General features: G+C 27.1%; 2 protein-coding genes across 4 annotated transcripts; one reads left to right on the forward strand and one right to left on the reverse strand.

Annotated features, from left to right (window-relative positions):
* The first annotated feature begins 1314 nt into the window (after window positions 1-1314).
* LOC123263146 (protein king tubby 1) lies at window positions 1315-12901 on the forward strand. 2 transcript variants are annotated; one of them, XM_044725685.1, is made up of 7 exons: window positions 1315-1669; window positions 1757-1892; window positions 4298-4557; window positions 4640-4807; window positions 10102-10450; window positions 10521-10673; window positions 12682-12901. In XM_044725685.1, the coding sequence occupies exons 1-7, from the start codon at window positions 1628-1630 to the stop codon at window positions 12813-12815; spliced, it is 1242 nt and encodes a 413-aa protein (XP_044581620.1). In that variant the 5' UTR covers window positions 1315-1627; the 3' UTR covers window positions 12816-12901. The 2 variants fall into 2 exon arrangements, with proteins under 2 accessions (XP_044581620.1, XP_044581621.1); XM_044725686.1 differs by lacking the exons at window positions 1315-1669; window positions 1757-1892 and adding an exon at window positions 4027-4061 and having other exon boundaries at window positions 4296-4557; window positions 12682-12900.
* A 3415-nt stretch (window positions 12902-16316) lies between these two features.
* Window positions 16317-24718, reverse strand: LOC123263116. Of its 2 annotated transcripts, none has more exons than XM_044725651.1 (5): window positions 24481-24718; window positions 20476-22234; window positions 20288-20411; window positions 20083-20132; window positions 16317-16794 (listed from the first exon to the last, which is right to left on the reverse strand). In XM_044725651.1, the coding sequence occupies exons 1-5, from the start codon at window positions 24591-24593 to the stop codon at window positions 16636-16638; spliced, it is 2205 nt and encodes a 734-aa protein (XP_044581586.1). In that variant the 5' UTR covers window positions 24594-24718; the 3' UTR covers window positions 16317-16635. The 2 variants fall into 2 exon arrangements, with proteins under 2 accessions (XP_044581586.1, XP_044581585.1); XM_044725650.1 differs by having other exon boundaries at window positions 20216-20411.
* Between the last annotated feature and the right edge of the window lie 376 nt (window positions 24719-25094).

Below are 25094 nucleotides of genomic sequence, written 5' to 3' on the forward strand. Positions count from 1 at the left end.
CTTCCCGCTACGAAAATCGAAGATTTTCGAAAATCGGGAAGTTATTGTTTTCACCCCGTTTTGCAAAAACCGAGTTTTCATCAGATCTCGACGTTTGAAGGTCACAGGAAGCTTCCTTGACTATCCCCGCGAGGTTGTCACGGCGTCTGTATGTGTGTGTGTGTGTGTGTGTGTGTGTGTGTGTGTGTGTGTGTGTGTGTGTGTGTGTGTGTGAAAGTATGTGAACCGCTTATAACTTTTGAACGGCTTGACCGATTTCATCGCGGTTGGTGCCATTCAAAAGGGCTTGACCAAACTTAGATTTTGAAAACTATTTGGATCGATTCAGATCAATAGATTTTGAGAAATCTTCAAAAAACTGAAAAAAAAATTTTTTTCAAATGTGGTTTTTTTGGAATAACTTTTAAACGGCTTAATAGTTCAATTTCAAAAACTAATCAGCTCTTAACCTCAAAAAACCACGTCGATCGCCACCAGTCCGGTCAAAATCGGTTGATTCGTTCGAGAGATATCGTGAACGAAAGAAAACCGAAAAAAGTGTTATTTCGGAATAACTCCAAAATTCCTAGCGCGATCAATTCAAAATTTGAGATTCTTTGTGAGGCTTGAAAAACTGCGTCAAATGCTGCCACCCGCGTGAAAATTGGTTTACTCATTCAAAAGTTATTGCGGTTTAAAAATTCAAAAAATAGTGTCATCAAATCCCTATCAGACTTTTGAACTCGAAGAGCTCAAAAGCATAGGAAAACAATCTCTTTGAGCTTGGAGAGCTCAAAATAACCCATAAATTGTATTTTTGAGCTCGAAGAGCTCAAAAACGCCATTGGTGCAATTTTAAGCGCCTAAGTATGGAATTAGCGGGAAGTTGCAGGGATGGCCTTCAGGGTCAACCGTTTTCCTAATTTTTTTTTAATAAATAAATTTTAGAAAACTTTTTTTTTTCTTAGCAACTTTTTGCTTAATTTTATTTTTTTTTTCATAAAATCTTATTAATTTATTGCAGTTCTTTAAAATTAATAACTTTTCATCAATTTATAATCAGAAATATTTTAATTTTTCAATCTTTGATAAAATTATAATTTTTTTTTTTCGGGAATCCCAACATTTCAAAATATTATTCATTTTTAAGTATTTCCCGCCATTTTAACAAATAGCGGCTTTCAGCTTGACACTCATTTGAGGTCGATAAAAACTCACCCTAAAATTGAATAAAAAAACAAAAACTAGCATAAGAAAAAAACGACATTTTTCACCTAAATAACCATTGCAGCATTAAAATTTTATATTTTAATAAATATGTGAACTAGTGCAAATAAATAAAGGATAATATCTAATTTTATAGACAATCATAAACTGCAAAATATAAAATAATAATGATAATAATAATCGTGTAAATAAATAATTTTATATTGGTGTACGTAATAGGTTGCCTTGGGTACCCCAGGCAACGGTGTTTTAACATTTAACGTAAACAAACTGATTTATTAACTCATCCATTGTCTTGACACATATAGACACCTCCAAAAAAGGATTAGCTCTTGCTATTTGGTATCGATAGCAGTTACTATTTTATCTATTCATACATATATATTATTGCGAGAGTTTAATAAAGGTAAGAATATAAAAAATGACGTCTTTGGACATACGCCAGCAAAAATTAGAGCAACAAGTGAGTATTGGATTTCTCTTAAGAAATTTCATTTATTTTTAATGGAAATTTATTAGAAAGGTGCTAATTAATGGTTTTATTGATCAGAGGCAGATTATTGCGCAAAAAATGAGACAGAAAAGGCAAACTGGAGCCGCTGGTATGGTCCAGGCTTCGGCTATACCTGGTGCTACTTTTATTAGTCCTACTGGGAAGTGGGTTGCTCCTGTTAATGATATTCGTGGTAATTTATTATTTTTTTATTATGTTATTAATAACTTAGATAGTTAAAAACTGGACAGAAATTTATAAGAAAATATTTTTTGTTGGGTTTTAAAATTTGAAATCTAATTTATGAAATTAAAAGGTAATGTGGAAAATTTTATATAGATATGTTCAGATGTGACTAGTAACAGATAATCAATTAATACAATATAATCATATATTTCCAATTCTTAAATATGGTCAGATATAATCTTATATTTTAAAATATGAGTTTTAAGCGTTACAAAATTATAAGTATCATAAAATTTTAATATTTTTCCCTCATAAGTAAATATTCTATTAAAAATAACTATAAAAATGAATGTTAATTTCTTTTTAATTATGATTATTAAGGTGTTAAGTCGTATAAGGAAAAATAAACTGATTTTCATTGTATCTGAAATGAATACACTAACAAAAATCAAAAATGTGTTAATCGTAATGACACTGAAATCAGCAGACGCTTAGAAAATTTTTGATTTTTTTCATTAATTAAATTACAACTAAAAAAAATATTTAAAAAAAATTACATTTATAGTTTTTCAAATCTTTTACATGTGAAATTTTTATTTTTTTGTTTTTAAAACCTCATTAAAATCAAATGATTTTTCTTGGTAACGCTTATCAGTGATGTCAACCGTTGATATCTAAAATTACTCAACTAGTGTTGAATTCTTTATGCAAGAGATCAAATATTTATTTATACAAAACTTGGATATAAATGATATTTTGTTGATTTCATTAAATTATTTGGTGTAATTTAATTTTAGTTATAAAACGATTGATTGAATATGAATTATTAAAACCTCAAAAGGTAATAATTTTCGGCAATATTCTGGCGTAATTTGAGATAAAAAAAATTGAAATAACAAGTGATAACTTTAAAAAGATATTTTAAACTCAAACCATCAATTGTTCAAAATTAAACTTGAAAAAATAAAAAATAATTTATTTTCTTTGTTAATTACTGTTAATTTTCTGACTTTTGATTTATATTAATAATGATTTTTATATTTTATTTATTTATTATTATTTAACGCCACCTGCAATTTACAATAGTTTAATAATAATTGTATAAGTGTAATAATTTTCTCGATTATAATTTGATTCTGTACATTAATATTTTAACACATAAATTCATCTTTTAAAAGTCATTCAATGAATTCAATGTTATGTACATTTAAAATATTCGAGCTTAGACAAAATTCAGCTATTTATTGTTTTATTTGATCAACTTCTGTCGCTAAATATTAGCTCAAAAATTTACGTTCATGTTTGTATACTTATTGTATATAAGTATGTATTTGTATATTTGTATGTATAATAACACCCGCATTTTCATTATCATCACGATTAGGCTCGTAATCTTCATTGAATATTAATGAAAAGAGTACAGTTATTCTCCGATATGAAGAATAATAATAGAAAAAAATGATGTAACATTACTTAACATGTCATACTGTATTCACAAAGTTTTTAGGAAGTCACTAAAAAATTACAAAATTTTGGACTAAATTTGTAATTGACTGTTTGCATTATATTGAAATATGAAATTTATACAGGAAGAAAAAAATCCTTGGCTCCAGTATCAGTATTCTTGATTCAAAGAGTAAATATTTTTTTTTTTTTAAGTCAAAAAATTTCATTAGTTCAAGTGTCAATTAAAAAAAATTTTTATATAATTTATCATCTTTCAATTTTTATTTTTATAAATAATTATAACAATTAGATAAATATAATGTAACGTTCCCGTTAAATTTGTAATATTTAATTAAATTTTTAATTCAAAAATTTTAACTGTTTCGTTGGTGATGAATAAAATTCATCATCAGCGAAGTAACGGAAATCGCTTGTGATAAGAGAGTCGCCGGGCTCTATAGGCTAAACATCGTAAGAACTGGACTCCGATGACTTCTCTAGGGTAACCTGAAATGCAACGTTGTCAATTTCATTAATTATTATAATTCTTTTATACTCTGGATGCGAATCCAGAGCAGTCAGCCGATGAACATCTTCGGCCCCGGACTTATGTCCGGAGATGGACCGACTCTATCTATTTTGTTAAAGTTTTCTTACAATATATCTTATTAATCAGAATTGATATTCTTGATTTACTTGGATCCTATAAAATTCTTAAAATTTAAAACAGAGCTAAGCAACAGGCCCACCTGGGGTCTATCGACACCCTAACGAGGCCAAACTGGAATTTAAAAATATTAAAATCTTGTACTGGAAAATCCAGAACGTTACAATGAATTTGATTAAATTTTATCTAATTATTTACAAAATATATAATTATCCATCAGTCAAAATTAATGACAAAACTTGGAAATTGAGTCATAAAATTATAAAAAAAGAAATGAACTTATTTCTTTATTTTTTCAGTTTTTGATGGATCAATGCAATACACAATGTCACCAACAAAAAGCAATAAAAATCTCAGTGACATTAAAACTCCGACTGTCGAATTGCAACACACGGACAATGTGTTTGACGAAGCTTTAGAGACTAGAGACTGCGTTGACGAAGAATCTTCACCGCTGGACACTCGATTAGGTGGCGAGCCGATTTCCCTGAGGTCTACGCTTCCAGTAGCTCCTTCGGATCCGGATGCTGTTATCGTTAACCGTGAAAATAACTCAAATGTAACGCCAAATTTTCGTTAGATTCATTTATTACTTCATCACTTGTTTGTATTTTTAAAAAATTTTATTAACTACTTTTCAGAGCCCGGAGTTGGAAGGAAATGTTGAAGGTAATATTGAGCAATTTGTACTACAGCCGGCAAATAAAAAAATGCATTACAAATGTCGGATTACAAGAGATCGTAAAGGTATGGATCGTGGATTTTATCCCACGTATTTTTTACATCTCGAACGTGATTATGGTAAAAAGGTAATTTTTTATTTATGTTTTTATTTTTGACCAGTTAATTTTAAAATTAAAGTGCATAAAGTAAAAGCGCCAGTTATTGACGTTAATAATAATTATATTTCAAATTTCGTTCTCGAGATCACTAGGTAGTACCGCCTTTGTACGCATATTCACATCACAAAGTTCAACTGTAAAAACAAATATAAAGCGTTTCCCAGGTAACCGTCTTATTTATCCTCATTATGTTTTTTGTGCGCTGATCCTTTTATCATTGAAACTATTTCTGGATATAAAATTCCATTCGTTTCTGCTCCCACTCAGGCGTCAAAACCTCTTAATAGTCACTTTTCAGTAGAAGATCATGTTCTTATTCAGAAAGAAGTGGATGATCTTTTGACTATGGGGGCTATTCAAAAGTGTTCTGAGGAAGATGGCGAATTTTTATCAAGCATTTTTCTTGTTCCTAAAAAAAATGGAAAAATGAGATTTATTCTTAACCTGAAAAAATGAAATAAATTCATAGAGACTTCTCATTTTAAAATAGAAGATTATCGAACAATTTTAAAATTAATATCTAGAGATTGTTTCATGGCTAATTTTGACCTACAAGATGCCTATTTTATGATTCCAGTACATAATGAATATTGGAAATATTTAAGATTCACTTTTAATAATCATCTCTATGAATTTGTTTGTTTACTTTTTGGATTGAGTACAGCCCCATGGGTTTTTACAAAAGTTTGTAAACCTATTATTAGTCATTTAAGAAGCTTACAGTTCTCATCAGTAGTTTATCTTGATGATTGGTGGCTGGTAGGTGATTCATTTGAATCATGTCAAAAAAATATAGAAATTTCAAAAATTTTTTTAGAATCATTAGGATTTATAATTAATAAGTCTAAGAGTAATCTCATCCCATCTACATTATGTAAATTTTTAGGTTTTTTATTTGATTCACATCAAATGACCATTGCTCTAACAGATGAAAAAAGATCCAACATTTATGATTTAATTTAAAAATTTAAAAATCTCTCCTACTGTACAATCAGAGAGTTTTCTCAATTTGTTGGTAATATTACGGCAGCTTGTCCAGCAGTTAACTATGGTTGGGTCCATTCGAAAGCATTCGAACAACAACGTTACTTAGCTCTTAATAACTAACAATGATTATGATCAAAATATGCCTATTTCTTCTCATTTAATTAAAGAATTCGATTGGTGGTCTAATAATATATTTATATCAAAATGTCCTATTAGAAATTCCAATTTTAAAATGACTATTTATTCGGATGCATCCTCAACAGGTTGGGGAGCTTCTTGTCATGGACAAATAGCTTATGGACACTGGAACTCGAGAGAAAAATCCTACCATATTAATTATTTGGAACTTTTAGCATCATTTAATAGTCTAAAAACATTTGCCTCTGATCAACATGATTGTGAGATTCTTTTGAGGATTGATAACTCTACCACCATTGCTTACATTAATAAAATGAGAGGAACTAAGTATAAATATTTAAACGATTTAGCTTTTGATATTTGGTCTTGGTGTGAATTAAAAAATATCTGGATATTTGCTTCTTACATTCCTTCTAAGGATAATATTGATGCAGATAGAGCTTCTCGAATTGAAAATATAGATACCGAGTGGGAATTATCTTCCTATGCATTTGAAAAAATTACTCGACAACTCGGTAGACCAAATATAGATCTTTTCGCTTCAAATATTAACAAAAAATGTAAAAAATACTGTTCTTGGCATCGTGACCCATTAGCAGTATGTATTGATGCGTTTACTATTAATTGGAGTAACTTAAATTTCTTTGCATTTCCTCCCTTCTTTCTAATCTTAAAAACTTTAAAAAAAATCCAAACAGATCAGGCTTGTGGGATTTTAGTAGTTCCAAATTGGAGTGGTCAGCCATGGTACCCTTTATGGCTATCATTACTAGAATCAAAACCAATTATTTTCCAACCAGATGCTAATCTTCTCCTTTCTCCTTGTAGAACAATCCAACATCCTTTAGCCTCGAAACTATCCCTGATGGTAGCTCGATTATCCAGCAGGTATTTCTAAGAAAAGGCTTAAACAATGACTCTGTTAACATTTTGGTTAAATCCATTTCTGCTACAACACTTAAACAATATTCCAAACCAATAAGAGATTGGACATCTTACTGTACATCTGAAAATATTGACATTTTTAACCCGAATGAAGAAAAAGTTGTAGAATATTTAACTTCAAAATTTAATAATGGAGTAAAGTATAGTTCTTTAAATACTATCCGCTCTGCTTTATCATTAATATGTGATAAAGATTTAGGAAAAAACCCTTTAATATCAAGACTACTGAAAGGTGCTTATTATATCCAACCTGCTAGACCCAAGTATGATAGAATTTATAGTTTAGATCCTGTTCTTGAAAAATTAGAAAATTTAAGCCCACTTAATAATCTTAATTTACATCAATTAACAAAAAAATTAGTTGTTTTACTTGCAATAGTTTCTGCACATCGGGTCCAAACGATTTCTTTAATTAAGAGATCTAATATTCATAAAAAAAATGATGGCTATGAAATTGAAATCCCTGATAGGATTAAATCCTCTCGACAGGGTGCATTTCAGCCACTTTTAATTATTCCAAAATTTAATAATATTAACCTATGCGTAGCTTCGACATTAGAGCATTACCTAACTGTTACATCTACTATAATAAACAACAATGATTGTTACGGACAATGTTTTTCTAACAATTAAAAAACCTTATAAAAAAGCATCAAAAGATACAATCAGTAGATGGATAAGATCTTTTTTAACTGAGTGTGAAGTTGGTGAGAACTATACTTCTCACAGTCTTAGACATGCGTCTACTTCAACTGCCTTAAGCAAAGGAGTTGATATAAGTATCATAAAAAGTCTTGCAGGATGGTCTAATAAATCCAAAGTCTTTGAGAAGTTTTATAACAGACCTATAATTAACAATAAAACCACGTTTGCATCCTCAATATTATCTTAATATTACCTATTACCTAACTATTTATATTATCTAATTGTTTAAAAAAAAAAAAAAAAAAAAATTGTTCACGATTCAATTTGTAATAATTAATTTAATTGTTCATTATTCCTAATAATTTTTTTTTTTTTTTTTTTTTTTAATTGAACTTTATTGTTCTTTACTTAATATTTAATTTACATGTTACAGCTCTGAACATCTACCTAGTGATCTCGAGAACGAAATTTGAAATATAATTATGTAATCGAGCGAGGTCGCCGAAGGCGACCGAAGCTCGATTATAATTATATTGATAATTTCGTTCGAAGAGATCACTCCCACCCATCTTTCACCCTCCCAGTGATCTCTTTAAATTAAGCTTTAGCTGAACTGTATGAGGATAAATAAGACGGTTACCTGGGAAACGCTTTATATTTGTTTTTACAGTTGAACTTTGTGATGTGAATATGCGTACAAAGGCGGTACTACCTAGTGATCTCTTCGAACGAAATTATCAATATAATTATAATCGAGCTTCGGTCGCCTTCGGCGACCTCGCTCGATTACATAATTAAAAGTCAGTAAATTGCTAAACTAAATACAAGTCAAGTATAAGCATTAATAAATAATAGTTTGAAAAAACTAAAAAAATACGCTGTAATAGAATACTTAACTAAAAAGTAGAAAATAATTTTCAATAAATTTAAAATAAAAATAGAATGATTAACACAAAAAATTCATTTTAGTGTAAAAAAGCATAGGGTGCTTGATATCAATTACTATGAATATTTTATGAACAAATATTAGTAAAAGTAGAGTCACTGTTAAAATATCTTAATAAGCACCCTACACTTTTTTACAATAAAATAAATTTTTTTGTTAATCATACTATTTTTATTTCAAACTTTTAGAAAATTATTTTCTCCTTTTTAGTTAGGTTTTATATTAAAGCGTATTTTTTAGCTTTTTAAACTATTATTTATTTTTTACTTTTTAGTTCGATTTTCCATTAAAGCGTTTTTTTTTTTTTTAATTTTTCAAACTATAATTAAAATTGTAACGACCTCTCTGTAAGGGAAGTGAATAATTTGCGCGCCTGCTGCTTTATTTGAATAAGATAGCCGTTTCCCAGACTCTTTCCCCGTTAAACTTAAAATCGCTAATCCTGACGACCCTGATCAGGACAATAGGTCAAACTTATTAAATTATTGTATTGTTATCAATACTTGATAAGTGTGCAAAGTTTTAATTCAATCCGAAGTTTTAAAGTAGCCGAAAATCGAGTTCAAAGATTCCATTACATACATATATACGTAGATACAGGCGTAGATACACTAACTAAAAAATTCAAATAAAATAAATAATTATGAAACTAGATAAATAGTATTACAGAAATTTTATGGGAACGAAAACTGTATATAAAGATAGTTGAGAAAAAAAATCTTTATATTCAATTAACATAAAAGAAATATCTTAAATTATTTGAAAATATAAAAGTAAAGAAATTCAAATAAATTTAATTCTTTTAAAAAAGTAAAAAGTGACAATCAAAGTTTCTTGAAAACTTTAGTTCTCAAAAATAACAGTTTAAAGTATCAATTATACTATTAAAAAAATTATTTAAATATATTAAAAACTATAAAAATTCAAATTTGTAGTACAAAAAGATTAAAATTAAAAAAAGATTCATAAAAAAATCTTTATTTTTATGAAAATTTAATTACAAACATAAATAAATAAGGAAATTTAAAAATATTTAAAAACCTAACTTCAGACAATAGTAATAAACGACATCAAAATTATTCGACACGTCAAAATATGGACATGTACGAATGTAGGAAACAATAGCAAATAAACATCTCTCATTGTAGACAAGAAATTTGAGATATATCTCAATTTAGACATCTCTCAGTTGAGAAATCTATCAATTTAGAAATTTCTAAATTTAAAAATTTCTCAAAAAAAAAAATACATTGTTTTCGACCCTGAAAAAATTACTCACGCTAAAAAATTATCGACGCTAATTTGGAAAAGCCAGCTAATTTCTATATTAACTGTTAGTTACTTCAGCTAGTGAGACGGCCTGTTAAAAATTTTATGCAGTTATTAATTATTAATGAACAACTATTAATTTTTTTGAATTCTTAAATTATAAAGATCAGATAAAAAATTCTACGATAGTTATTAACATCATAGATACTAAAGTCAATCTTGAATAAAAATAAGGTAGCAATAATTGGACCCCTGTCAATAATTGGTTGCTTTTACTTTAAAATATAAAATTATGTTAAAATTTTTTTGGTAATTGTCCTTTTATTCTCAGGTATTTTTATTGGCTGCGAGAAAACGTAAAAAAAGTAAAACGAGTAATTACTTAATATCTACGGACCCAACGGATTTATCCCGTGACGCAGAGTCATTCGTTGGTAAGCTGCGGTCGAATTTGATTGGCACACAATTCACAGTCTACGACAATGGATACTCACTAATGAAGGATGATAAAAAGCACAATGAAAGAGCTAATCCGCGGCAAGAATTGGCGGCTGTTGTCTATGATACCAATGTACTAGGTTTCAAAGGTCCTAGAAAAATGACTGTCATCATTCCCGGAATGACACCTGATCAAAAACGAATATCTATTTGTCCTCGTGATGATTCTGAAACACTTTTAGGTAAATTAAATATTTTTTTTTAAAGACTAAAATTTTAATTAAGATTCTATAAATTAATTTGATATTTCAGAAAGTTGGAAAATGAAAAATATGGATAATTTAATTGAGTTACATAATAAAACTCCAGTATGGAATGATGACACGCAATCATATGTTCTTAATTTCCACGGAAGAGTTACACAGGCATCTGTTAAAAATTTTCAAGTTGTACACGATACTGACAGTAAGTTTTTTTCTTTTAATTTTAAATAATCAAATGAGCAACTATAAGATAAAAAATTTTTAAAATAATAGAAGGGGCTTAGACAAGACTGTTTATTAGATAAAAAATTTCTAAAATGACCGCAAAGTTATTTACCTCATGATTGAATCTTATTATTTCAAACGCGGCTGATAATTATTTACCGCCTCTGATTGTAATCAGTGAGATGCAAGCGGATATCAAACATCTCACAGCAAACAATAAACATTTAAAGTCAAGTACTGCAAGTTTGGTCTCAAACTTGGAGGCTATTTTTCGAAGATTTTTATCCAGCACAGTCTCCGTCTTCTTAGTCTGTTGAATTCAATCACAACTGACATGGTATTTTGTGGACTTTGAGTTATTAAAGTTGAAACAGTATCAGTGAATTAAATGTTTCTCTAATTTTTTGGTATAATTTTATACTTTTTTCATTTTGAGAGTCGATTTTCGTTGAATTTAGCACCCGCGTTTATTTTTATGAATACGTCTGATTTTCAAACTTTGTTTGAAAAAGTTTTTAAGAATCATAATTGATCTCTTTATGCATTAAATAGTAAATTTGCATTTGGGAATGAAAATTTTTTTAATTAAAAATCAAGTATTTTAAACTTAAAAAATATATTGTTCTGAAAAACCGATATGACTCGTATTAAAATTTAAAAATACTATATAAATAATAAAAAAAAAATTCGTATCATTAAATTAATGTATAATTTTAAAATTGCACATTCAATTATTGATATCTAGACCCTGTAGCCAAAAATGAAATAATCATACTAATTTATCTAAAATAATAAAATACTATAAAATTGTATTAATGTAATAAAAGTTATGTTTATCAACAAATGCATTAACTTTCACAAATGCAATTTTTAAAAGAGTTTTTTAATTTCCCTCCATGAAAGTCAATGATTTTTAAAAAATCGGGAAGTTATTGATTTCACTCCGATTGATTTGTTTCTTTATTAATACCGAATTATTAATTGTCTCCAAAATAAGTTTTTATATTTAATTTCTTTTTATAGAAAATGTATATCAAATTTTCAGAAATAATTTACAAAAAATTTAGTAAGGGGTCTTTCTGGTTCCAGAGCTTGGTAAAAAGTTAATATTCATGATTTTTTTACACATAAATTATTGTAGATATCAATATAAAATTTGTTTAGCTCAACAATTGCACTCCTGAATAATACAAAAAATATCTAAATTGATTTATTTTTTAAAATTTTTTTATATGAATAAACAACAGGTAAACGGAGCTCTTCCAAAAGTTGACATGTCGCTGACGTACATAATAACTTCATAACAGCTCATCGAAAACACAAAAACCAAAGTTATTTACATTCAATAGATAAGCACTTATTGCATCAGATATGGTGATTAATATTTATTGATAATTAACACAATAACGGACATTAAAAAGAAAAAAAAAAACTGAAAAATGAGGTTTTTTTACAGTTTTTATTTCTAAAAAATAGTAAAAATCAAAATTTTGATTTTGTTGTAGTTGATGCAATAGCTACTACTGTGAAGAGTATGTGGTTTTAATTTCATTAATATCTGGTTAGTGGTTGCGGAGATATCATGTACGTCAAGCAGAAATACATAGTTCTGAGATAAACGCGTTTAAAATTTTTTTAATTAAAAAAAAATTCTTACCTAAAATCAATTAGCGATGCCAGCATAATAAAAAATCCCTTAAGACTTTTCAAAAATTTGATTTTTTTCCACTCGAACATCCATATTAATATCGTAAAATAATATAGTTATAGTGGTCCGATCACTTGGTAATTTTAACACAATACATTTAGATATATGTACTTTCAAAAAATATAAAAAAAAAATAATTTTTTTTTTGAAAGCTACAAGCCCGAATGACCCTTTAATTTCTTAAAAATTTTATTGTAAAAATATAAACAGTTGCATATTTGATCAATTATGTATTAATGTTTCTATAAATTAATTACTAAGCTAAAAAATTTTTCAGCGGATTACGTTGTAATGCAGTTTGGACGTGTCGCTGAAGATGTATTTACAATGGATTATCGTTTTCCATTATGTGCATTGCAGGCTTTTGCTATCGCACTGAGTAGTTTTGATGGTAAACTTGCATGTGAATGAGTTTTGATAAATTGATAAATTATATACTTATTAACTTATTAATAAAAAAAAAAATCTACAAATCATAAATATCAATAAATAAAATCATATTTAATTATGTTAACAAAGATAGATATTAAAATATATAGTTATAAAAAAAAGAAAAAAAAAGCATTCCAGTGAAATGAGTAATATAGTCAAGTAAAGATTGAATATTGAATATTAATAATAATAGATTTAATAGTAACAAATAAATTGTTTCAATATAAGAAATGAATGAAACTTTTTTATAAAAAAAAAATTAAATAATGAAAAGAATATTAAAAGTTAAATTTCAAAATAAAGTCTAAGTGAAGAAATTTTAGTTTTCAGGTGAGACAAGTTGGTTATTTTTTTTTTTAATAAAAAAAATTATTGTAAAATTGTAAATTTTTTAACTGCATGACTAAAAAATAAAATTGTTCTTAAACTAAATTAATTCCAGACAATCAAAATCTAGAATTAAAAAAATTAATTTTTTTATTTTTATCAATTAAAACTTTTCTTTAGAAACGCAAGACTAACATCTGTGTTCACTACTGTTGATTAAAACTGAGGATCTAACACTAAAATAATTAAAATAAAAAAAAAAAAAAAAAAAATCATTAGAAACTTTAGTTCTTTTGTACTTAAATATTTCTTCTTTTAAATTTTAATGTGTACATTTTTTATTATTTTATTTAATGTTAAATATTAGCACATTTAATTTACTCACTTATTGTATATTGATCTCAAATAGTGCCTCATGATTTTCTACGTCTTTTTCACGGCATTATACACTGAAAATTGTTTATTTAGATTTAAATTATAAATTAAGTAAGTCACAGTATCATTTTATTTACACTATTTATTCTAAAAATTTGTAATTGTATATTAAAAAATACATATAGTTGTTTAAACTTGACGTAATTTTTCATTGCACATTTCATAATTAGTTTCATATCAATGAAAATCCTAGTTCTCTTTGCATACGAGTTGAAGCCTCTTGCTGCTCTAACGTGGATATTTTTTGACACAAAGAAATTTTATAAATTTTTTTTTGTCTAAATAAGAGATAAATAATTAGAAAAATTTAATTATTCATTATTTATTAACATTGTAGATATAATTAAAATTTTTTTTTAATATCGCTTTATTTTTATAAATTCACTTGCTCTTCAAAATAAACTAAACAATACAATGTGTTCATGATTTAAAACAAGTAAAATTGCAGTACACTAAAGTACAGTATTATATAATTATTAATAAAAAGGAAACTGAATTTAGAACAAATATTTATTTGTATTCAATAAAATCAAAAGCAATGACTTTTAGGATAGCGCTATAAAAAACAAAAAAAAATATAAAAATCTTGATAAAAATATTTTTTTTACATTGTTAAATTTTTGTTTTTTTACGTTAATTAATGACTAACTATAATTATGTACTTTGTAAATGCACTTGTGTGTAATTTAAAATTAAGTATTGTATTTTTTGTTTATTATAGACAGATAAGTATTCTCATTTAGTATTATTGATAATTTGTTGTTAATTAGTGAGTGTGTCTAGTCTAACATTTGTAATTAGTTTTAATAAATAAATAAATAAAATAATTATGAGTTTAATCATTTTTGCACGATTTATGATGCGAAGCATCAGAGAGTGCTTTACGATCGAAAAATTTTTTTCGCCTCATTCCGGCAACTGTTTTTATTATTATAGCCTTGTTAGTTCACGGAATCAATATATTTTGCATACTATTGTCAAGATAATTTAATGGAGATTTATTTGACACTTTTCAAAGATTGATTTAGTAGAAACGAAAAAAAAAAACATCAAAATAGGTCAAAAAATTTTCCTGTCCGTCATGTATGAAACTCTGAAAACATTGTAACTTGCGAAAAAATGCATTAATCGAGTTAAATTTTTTTTTTCATTCTTTAAAAGAATTGTAGGTCACCGAACGCAAATGACTAGGTAATTCAATGTCGTTTAAGTACAATTAATAAAATAAAACAAAAACCAGAAGACTGTATATCTACATCTTTATGACTCTATACCTTTTTTTTCTTGATTTTTTAATAATTGAAGGAACAGTAAGTAATGTTTTGACTGGATTAGCGGCAGAGACGGCAATTTTCAGAATTTCATTCATAAATGACAATTTTTTATTAGACTTGACAAAAAATATAACTTTATGAAATGAGTTTGAAAGAATAAAAGTATCGATGACAGGATAATTTTTTATGATTCGACTTGATTTTATACTACAATATTTATACAATTTGATAATTATATTTACGAGATAATTCTGGCTTGTAACTTTAAAAAAAAATTTAATTTTTAACTTCCCGCTAAGAAAATTGAAAATTAAAAAACATCGGGAAGTTATTTTACTCCGTTTTTCGAAATTTCGATATTAATCGAATAAAATTTTTGATAGTTATTTCGGTTTTTAAAACCAATTGAAGTTGAAAATTTTTTCGAAGATCGCAACTTTTTTTTTAGGAAGCTGCCATTTTGTAAAAAATCAAAATTTTAACTAGTCTTTCGATTAATACCTGCATTTATCTATCTACTGAATAAATTTTTTAGAATTTTTCATTTTATATAATCAGAACCAGAGATATCTTGCTCACCGTCAGACACCTTTTTATGGAGGACTCCTAGGAAATTGTCTACAGGACCAGTACAATATAATATTTTTAAAAACGGACGAGGTTTTAAAATATAAAAAATTCATTACATGTTTTTTTTTTTTTTTTTTATGTATCTTTAAATGAAATGTCTTTTCAGAAAAAGTTCACAAAGAAAAACACGTTTGTTTAGGTTTCTTCTGCTGTTTCTTCATTGTAGAGCACATTTATAAACAATGTAGAGTAATATTTATAATAATAAAAAATTAATATATAATATTCTTTTATTTCTATAAATATATGTATAAAAAATTTCATTACAAAAATTATCGCGTTAAATAGGCACTGAATAAGCACACAAGCTTTTTATAATAGTTCATTTTAAATTTAATAATAATTAATAATAACAATAATTGTAATCAATAATTACAAAAATTGATTACTCATTACATTGATAAATTTATTATCAATTATTATTAATTCAATAACTTAATACTATTGTTAATAAAAGTGATGCTATCTAACTCGTATAAATTATCATCTTATTTATTTACACATAAATCTACAACAGGGAATCTCATAATTATTTTTATCAATATTTACTATTTCAACAATTATATACTGTAACAATTGTATATTTCGTCCAATTGATATGTTACTATTTTATTTATCAATTAATTTGTGATTAATAATTTATAACATATAAAAGTTAATTATGAAAAATATATATATTTAAATAATTATAATAAAATATATTATTTAATTGTAATATGTAATTAAATTTTTTTTATCCAGAAAAAAAATTTAATTATGATAAAAATTTAATAAAAAAATTACAAATAATTGAAATTTTAACATTTAAATCAAGAATAATTTTTTATCGTAAGTTTCAATTATTTTGTACAGTATGAAATTCAATTCCCTGTGGCAGTTATTGAATTTGGCTTTATCATTCAAATTTATACTTTCAATTACAAAAAAAAAAACGAATTATCACCTAATTTTTTTACGATAATATAAATGTATCAGTCAATAGTGAACAAGAAGTTGTTAAGTTAATTAGTACATTATTTAAATTAATAAATGAATTTATTAATTTAATTAATTATTTTTTAAACTCTAGTAATAAATATCTTTATAAAAAAAGAGCGATAATAATAATAATTATAACTGTTGATATAACTATATCATGTTAAATTTTTTTTTGCAAAATTGGACCGTGTGAAACCGGGAGCTGGAATCCGAGATGCTGGTCGCGGTATGCCGCTCAATGCTCTGGCTGATGGTGGACGTATTCCGGATTTCATTTCTGGTTTCTCGTTATTTTTTATTGATTTCTCGATACTCTGCAATATTTATATAATTATTTAATCTTAAATATTATTAACAGACTATAATTAGTTAGTAATAAACTAGCAACCTGCAGACACTATGCGATTGCTGAGATTTATGAATTATGAATAAAAAAACTTTGGCTTAATGATTTTTTTATACTTATAATCACATTGTATGTAGTTTGGGTACTTTTTAAATAAGTTTGAAAAATAAGAGTGCTATGACAGGATCAATTACAAATAATTTAATGGACAAATGTAACGGAACAAATTTATAGAACCAACAAATTATTCAAAACTGCTCAAAAAACTTAAGGTAAACATGATGATACAATTACCCTTAAAATTTTAAGTCGATTGACTACCTATAACCCGAGATGAATTCAATCAATTAAAAATTGGATATTTAACATTGATTGCATACGCTCTCTGCAGTTTTGTATCAGTTTCTTAGTTATAAAAAAAAGTAACTGTCAGAAACTTTAAAAAAAACTGAAAGTCTTTTAATGTATTTGTTGTGAGTTTAAAAAAAATAAAAAAAAATTTTTGACCGTCTAATTATTTATAAATAACGGATTAAAGTTCAACAATTTATGAAGAGTATGTCTCTACGGAGTCGGACAGAAACAATTGTACAGTCTTGCATAAAAGTTATAGATTTCTTAACTACAAGCTCATATGCTTTTGCGGCGCGTATAATCTCTAATTTTTTGATAATATTATACTATGATAACTACTTTAACAAAAAAAATTTATCATCACTGAAAAATATGTATAACCGTGAAACGGCACAAATTCTTATCAAGATCTTTTTGATAATACCAAATTTATAAAAATTTCTTTTAAAATAATGATATAAGGTAAAAGCCCCAATATATGATCATGTACCAGTATATGATCACTCCATGTATTTGTACATCTATATTCACAAATATAGGTATACAAATACATGGAGTGATCATATACTGGTACATGATCATATATTGGGGCTTTTACCTTACTCGTCACAAAATTTTCCTTACTCTCTCAATTATTTAAATCATAAATGACTATCACTGAAAAAAAATCAAACCCAATTGACGATAAAGATATACCCGTTAAAAAATTTTCCTTATTCTCTTAATTATATAGATAATTATATATAATACAATATATACAATATATAATTAATTATATAGATAATACAATACATTTGCATCATGATGTAAATTTGTTATCTGTTTGATCATTCCCAATAGAAAAATTAGTCAACAAATTATTATAATTACAAGATTTTTTGAAGCATTAAAATTGATATTTTATTTTTATATTTGAAAATTTAAATATTATTGAACATTATTATGTTTTCATTATAATGACTGTAAGCTTGTCTTTAATAGTTGAAAAAGTATAAATAAATCCAAATACATTCCTACACTAAAAGTGAAAAAAAATGTCTTCAAAAAAATCATATATAACTGTATTGAAATATTATCATTTGTTACCTAATAAGCTTAAGATTGTCAATCAATAAAACGTCTATAAAGCAAAAATCAAAATCCTAGATAGTTAATACTGGATTCATCTTCATATAAAATATGTTATTTTTTCTATTGAACCATAGTACTCTTATCTATTCTATCTCCTATTTGATGTTTATATTAATTTCTTGCATCAAAATTTGTAATATTTTTTTTTTGTTTTATATTTAATATTTATTCAACTCGAATGATACTCAACAAATATTAAATATTATGGAAGAGTAAATTTTATGTATGTATTAATTTGTTGCATCACAATTTGTATAATTTTATTTTTTTAATTTAATATTTATTTAACTTAAATGATATTTATTCAACAAAAATTTAATGTTATGAGAGTAATTTTCAGGTCTATGTACAAGTGAAGACACCTGTACAGATGTATACTTATGTATTGTATGTTAGTATGAATGTATATATTTTTGTATATCCCAGTAATAAATAAATAAATTTTGCCGAGAACTAAAAAAAAGTTTGCGGATCTAGACACAAAAATTTTAATTTTTTGAAATTGAACATTTGTAACAATTTCAAGTTTTTACAAGTTAAATTTTAACATATTCGCATGGGAAAAGATAAAAGGGCGCATTGCTGCAGATTAGTAAAGATCTACGCTAAAAGGGCATACAAAAAAATTTTTATTGCCATTTGGTTTAAAATCTTTCAAAACACGAAAATCTCTAAAAATAAAAATTCGAGCATTTTAAATCTTATACGGTAAGGGCTTATCGCAAGACATGCGTCGTTTTAGTTTTTAGAAAAGTTAGATTCAAAGAACAGTCTAGTATACTAAGCTTAATGATTATAAAAACGAGCAAAACGAAAACAATTGTTTAATTTCGCAGTTACTCAGTTTTTAAATATAAAAATCACACAACTAAAATTTTTTTGACCTACAACACATTTTTTTTCTTAAAATTAATTAAAAGTTAAATAATAATAATAAAACGAAATTTACTGATTTTTTCTTCAATTATTGTCTTGGATTATAGGTACGCCATAAATCGAAATAATTTTTTTAAAAATTAAAAAATGTTAATTTTTTGATTTTTGATATATTTTGTAAATTTTTTAGTATTTATTTTAAAATAGCGTATAATTAGAATACGCCCCTTTTATTGCACCGTTTTTGTTTAATTTTTAGGCTTTATATAAGAATTTTAGAGAACTGCTCAGAAAAAAAAAATTTGCAAGCCCTTCTAGCTTTAGGTCATAAAATTTTCAAATTCTTAAAATTAAAAGGGCGCATAATTAAAGATTAGGGTGCGTCAAAATTTAATTTTCAAAAGCAACCTTTTAAAATTGGAATTTTGAGTTTCGCTTTTAACAGGAGCTGCATTTGGGCATTTCCTGATATATTTTGGTGTGTCACGATTTATTTGATACTCACAGAATTTTTCAACAGGAGTTTCGTTTGGCCAAATTTTGAAATTTTTAAATTCCAGAAAAAATGCTTCAAGAAAACTCTTGTTAAACAATTATGTGAGCATCAAATAAATCCTGACACATCAAAATATCTCAGGAAATGCCCAAACCTAACTCCTGCTGAAAGCGAAACTCAAAATTCCAATTTTAAAAGGTTACTTTTAGAGATTAAATTTTGACGCACCCTATTAAAGATATACGCCTTTTGAGCTTTGGGGAATGTTTGATTTTTCTATAGAGTATGCGGGGAGTGTTTGATTTGCGATCGAAAAAAAATTATGTGCCATTTTACCTTTTGGCACGCGATATTATAAAATAATTAACTTATTTTAAGAAATAAAACGATCATAATTACTGTTTGCTTTGGTGGAAGACAAGGTTTAACAGCCGGCTTTACATTTCCATCTAGAACAGAAAATGACAAATCACTCTCAAAAATCAAACCAAGAGCACAATGAAATAAATGATAAGTCAATGAAAATATTTACATGTAGAATCGTTAGATTGTGATGAACTCGGACTAATAATCGGTGAAGATGTTTTAATATGACTATCATTACCTTCATTCAAGCTCCCCCGACTCCCCGAGGGTACCTCTCCGTCTTTCAAAATCGGCGAGGGCAAATCCGTGGGGTCTGCAATCCAAGTGTTCTCCATGATTTTCCTGTCCTTAAAGTCTTTGTCCTGAAATAAACCCTCAAATTACACCATTTCCTCGATAAAAAACTCCAGACTCTAAAATACTCACATCGGAGTCAGCAGACAAGCAGTCATCAAGATCCGGAGCCGAGGCGATGCTCTGCGTGCTCTCAATACTTTCCGTGGATCCTTGAGCAAACTTATATTTGCTTTTCTTATCAAGCCCATCACCCTCTGCATTTCCAGTCCTGGGATTCCTAAAACCATACAATCCGGACCTTGGCTTGCTATCACTCGGCACCAATTTCAGCCCACTGTTCAAATTGGGGTTAGATTTCTGCAAGCTCTGCGGCAGTCGAGAAAAACTTTTCTTTCCTACACCAGCAGCTTTGGCTCCACCCGATTTTTTGTTTCCAAACCTGTCTGCTAAGTTTTCCAGGGACCTTGTGTCCTGCATATGGAACCCAAACGTCTTTCTCAGTAACATCTTGCTCGGTACTGGCTTCCGGTACGTCTGATAACGATTCTTCATCACATTAGCATCCTCTTCATTCTCATTATTGTAAGTTTCATTCAACACTTTGTTATTCTCAGCGACAAAGGTTGAATTAAGGCACTTCTGATTGTCAACAGTTAGCGGCTCTTTAAATCCATCCGAAGGCAACGATTCGTCATCGACAGTGAACGTTGAGTTCAAATCATCCGACAGTTCAATTGTCGTATTAACCTTTATATCACACTCTTTGTTTTCTAAATTCTGATCTATCATTAAATTTTCTTCCTCAACCTCAACTCCCAAAATTTCTTCACTACAATTTATTATTTTTGAGCACTTGTTCAATTGCAAGTTCAATTTTTTACTAGAATACGTTTTATTCTCAACACTCAAATCAGCAGAATCTTCTCGACAGATTACGTAGCTCAGATGATTCGCTTCGTTGTTATCAAACGTGCGGTTTATCAGAAAAGATTCATTATTCAGCGCTGCGTATAATTCATCAGCATTAAATGTCGCGTCTATTTTCTTTTTGGGCGCCGAATTGTTCACTGTGATTGTGTTATTAAGCGAAGAATAATTCGGATTTTCTATGCACGACCCGTCTGATAAATCCCGTGCAAATGGATTGTTAGTATCCATAGTATCGCTGAATAAACTTGTCTGCATCATGGAAGTTGTCAAAATCTGCGAATCATCCATTTTAGGGCCGTTTTCTAGTGATTCTAGTCGTCGCGCTTCGGCTGACGTCCCGACTACAACTGCGGAACTGTCTTCTCCCACTTCGTCGCTTTCGACCCCTACTCCTCGGCTTTTTACCCCCGTTCCGACGCTTCTTATTCCTACTCCTGCTCCAAAACAAGACAGAGACGAATGCGTGGATCCAACTAACTCAGAATCTTCTATCATTAACAAAGAATCAGTGAGACTCGGTGGTTGCTTGTTGTTTATTAATAATGACTCATTTAACTCTGGTGCGTCCATATTGATGAACGAGTCGACGCCATTTTGTTGAGACATATTGAGCAGGGTTTCGAGACTTGTTTGTCCGAAGTTTGACCCACTGTAGGCCGATGAGCTTGATCTTAGGACCGAAGGCACTACGTTGATACGCTCGGTGAAGTCGAAGTTCAACCTTGAGCTTGCAAGTTGCGGAACGTGAGGTGTCGATGTTATTAAATGACTGGTTCGGGGTTTTATTGGACTGTTTTCTAGAGACGCTGCTACTTCGGGAATCGAGTCGATGCTCAGTCGCGAATATCGCTTCTTTGCACGGGTCCATGTCCGTGTGTCGATTAGTCTTTTCGTGTCTTGGTCCTTCAACCACGAAATTAGGTTTGATATGCCTTTTGCTTCTGATATGTCCAGGAAACTAAAATAATAAATGAATAAGTATTGATTTTAAGTTTTTGTAAATTTTAATTAGTAATTTTTTTTATAATTTATAAATAAATTATTTTGGAGTGTGATAGTTGAAATTTGTGTGGAATAAATAATCAAATTTGAATAATAGGAACAACAATCTCAATTTAAAAACTCCGAAAATTAGAAAAGGGATATGTGCAGAGTTGTTGACGACAAGACCGAGGTTCGACCACGTTGTGATAAAAATTTTTAATTAATCAGTAAATTGTTTTTAGGAATAAAAATAAACTATCAAATTCAAATAAAATTAAAAAAGTGAATCATAGGGTGCGTCAAAATTTAATCTCTAAAAGCAACCTTTTAAAATTGGAATTTTGAGTTCCGCTTTCAGCAGGAGTTAGGTTTGGGCATTTCCTGAGATATTTTGATGTGTCAGGATTTATTTGATGCTCACATAATTGTTTAACAGGAGTTTTGTTGAAGCAATTTTTCTGGAATTTCAAAATTTCAAAATTTGGCCAAACGAAACTCCTGTTAAAAAATTCTGTGAATATCAAATAAATTGTGACACACCAAAATATATCAGGAAATGCCCAAATGCAGCTCCTGTTAAAAGCGAAACTCAAAATTTCAATTTTAAAAGGTTGCTTTCGAAGATTAAATTTTGACGCACCCCAGTGAATCATTATTACGAAATTAAATTTTTTTTTATTGATTTTATCGTTTCAGATTTGGGTAGATATTAATACTTTGACAAGTAAACGAACTGAATAATTAAAAAAAAAAAAAATACAAATTTTGAATAATCTTAAATGTATAATAAAAAATAATAAAAAAAAAAAAATTGTAAATATAGAAGAAAATAAATCAAACATTAAAAAACTTGAAAGAAGAAAATTAAGTGAATCGAATCGATGAGTTACTTTGAAAAAAGTTAATAATTAAAATCATCTTATCGATAAATTTCTAAGAATTTGAAATTTAATTACGAAGTTACAGAAATACCACAAGAACTTTATCAAAAATTTCCTAAGAGAACCTTTATTTTGAAACATTTCGAAAGTATTTAATACTGAAAGCATCTTTTTAACATATGACAAAGTTAAAATTATAGTTAACGATTCTTCATTATAAAATATGAAAAATTTTTGATGCTAAAATCAAGTAGCTAAAAAATTTGCACTGATAGTATTTTAAAATTTCAACAAGTTGATAAAAAAAATTGTCAGACGTCTACTACTGTATTTAAAAATTTTAAATTCTATTATTGGACTTTTTAGTAATGAATAACTTATCATAAAACAAATATAATAATTTAAAAATATTTTTTTCATGATAATCGCGTTTAGACTATTAATTAATTTTATCAGTTCAACTCTCTAAAACTTGCTTGCTATTTATTTATTTATTAAATATCCAACACAATATAAGATTGCTATTTTTCTATTTTTTCTTAGCTAATTTTATAGCAATGAAATTAATATGAAAAAAATTTTAATAAAAAAATTCCCCACGTGAAAAAAAAATTAGTAGTGAAAATTTTTAGAAGCATTTTTTTTGTACTTGATTTATTATAAAATTTAAAAAATTGACAGTTGTCAGCTAACTCCAGTATCAATCAGAATTTGCATTTTTTGAAATTGTGCAATATGTTTATTTTAATTTTCAAATTATTTTTTCTATTATGTTTGTACTTAATTTGTTAAAACAGAAATCTGATAATTTATAGGACTTTTTAGCAAAAAAATTACGATGATAAAAATTTTAAGATGTAATTTTTTTAAAACAAATATCCATTAATATCTTTATAAATTTTTTTCAACTCATAAAAAAATAAAAATGAAATCAGCAGACATTTGACAATAGAATTTTTCTTAAAAAATTATGACAAAAAAATTAAAATAAACATTCCTTATCTTAAAGATTAAAAAAACTCTGAGTACAATTTTTTAAAGATATTTTTTTAGTTATAGTTTAATCAATGAAAAAAATTTAAACGCCTGCTGATTTCAATAAAAAAATATTTTTCAATCTACCTGAAATAAAAATTGATACTTAAAATTTTTTATCACTGAATAACAATAATAATGATACAAAAATGCTTGAAATAATTGAACAGCACCACTGTAATTCTAAAAATAATAACAATAAAAAAACCGTTACTTCGAGGTTAAACCTGGAACTTCGAAAAAAAGTGCATTAATAAAATTCGTAATAAAAAAATTTATTAAAATAATTGAGTAAAAAACTTACCAAGTTTCTTGACAATTAAAGTCTAAGGTTGAAACATCAATAGCATCACAATAGATATTATCATAAATAATATTATTATCGCCATCTTGATAAAAATCACGTAATTGTGACATATTTTATCTTTTTTTTAGAACTAATATATATTTTTAATACAAATATAATACTTATTAATTAGTTATTATTGATATTATCAACAATTTTCATAAATTTTACTCATTTTAAATAACTTATACTACAACTTAACAATAAATTTACATTGTTGTAGAGTTTCGTACATAAACTTTTCACGAGCCAACTGAAACTTCAACTTGATAAAAAAATATAATAAAAATAGTGAGACATAACCTTAAATATAACTTTGTGAGTAACTTATGCATATTAAATTATACATACATAATGTAATGTATAAAATGTATGATGTACGTACATAAGTATATATGTGTGTGTAAGCACGTTAAAATTTTTTGTACATATATAGGTATGCGTACTGAAATTAAAAAAAATGAATTTTTAAGTAATTTTGTTGTTTATTATTTAAATTAAAAATGCGCGCGAAATTTGAACTAAAAAAAAATTTATTATCGATTTTATTGATTAGAGTTTTAATTTGTTTT

This window comes from Cotesia glomerata, linkage group LG4 (assembly GCF_020080835.1).
Source record: "Cotesia glomerata isolate CgM1 linkage group LG4, MPM_Cglom_v2.3, whole genome shotgun sequence".
NCBI classification, from domain to species: domain Eukaryota; kingdom Metazoa; phylum Arthropoda; class Insecta; order Hymenoptera; family Braconidae; genus Cotesia; species Cotesia glomerata.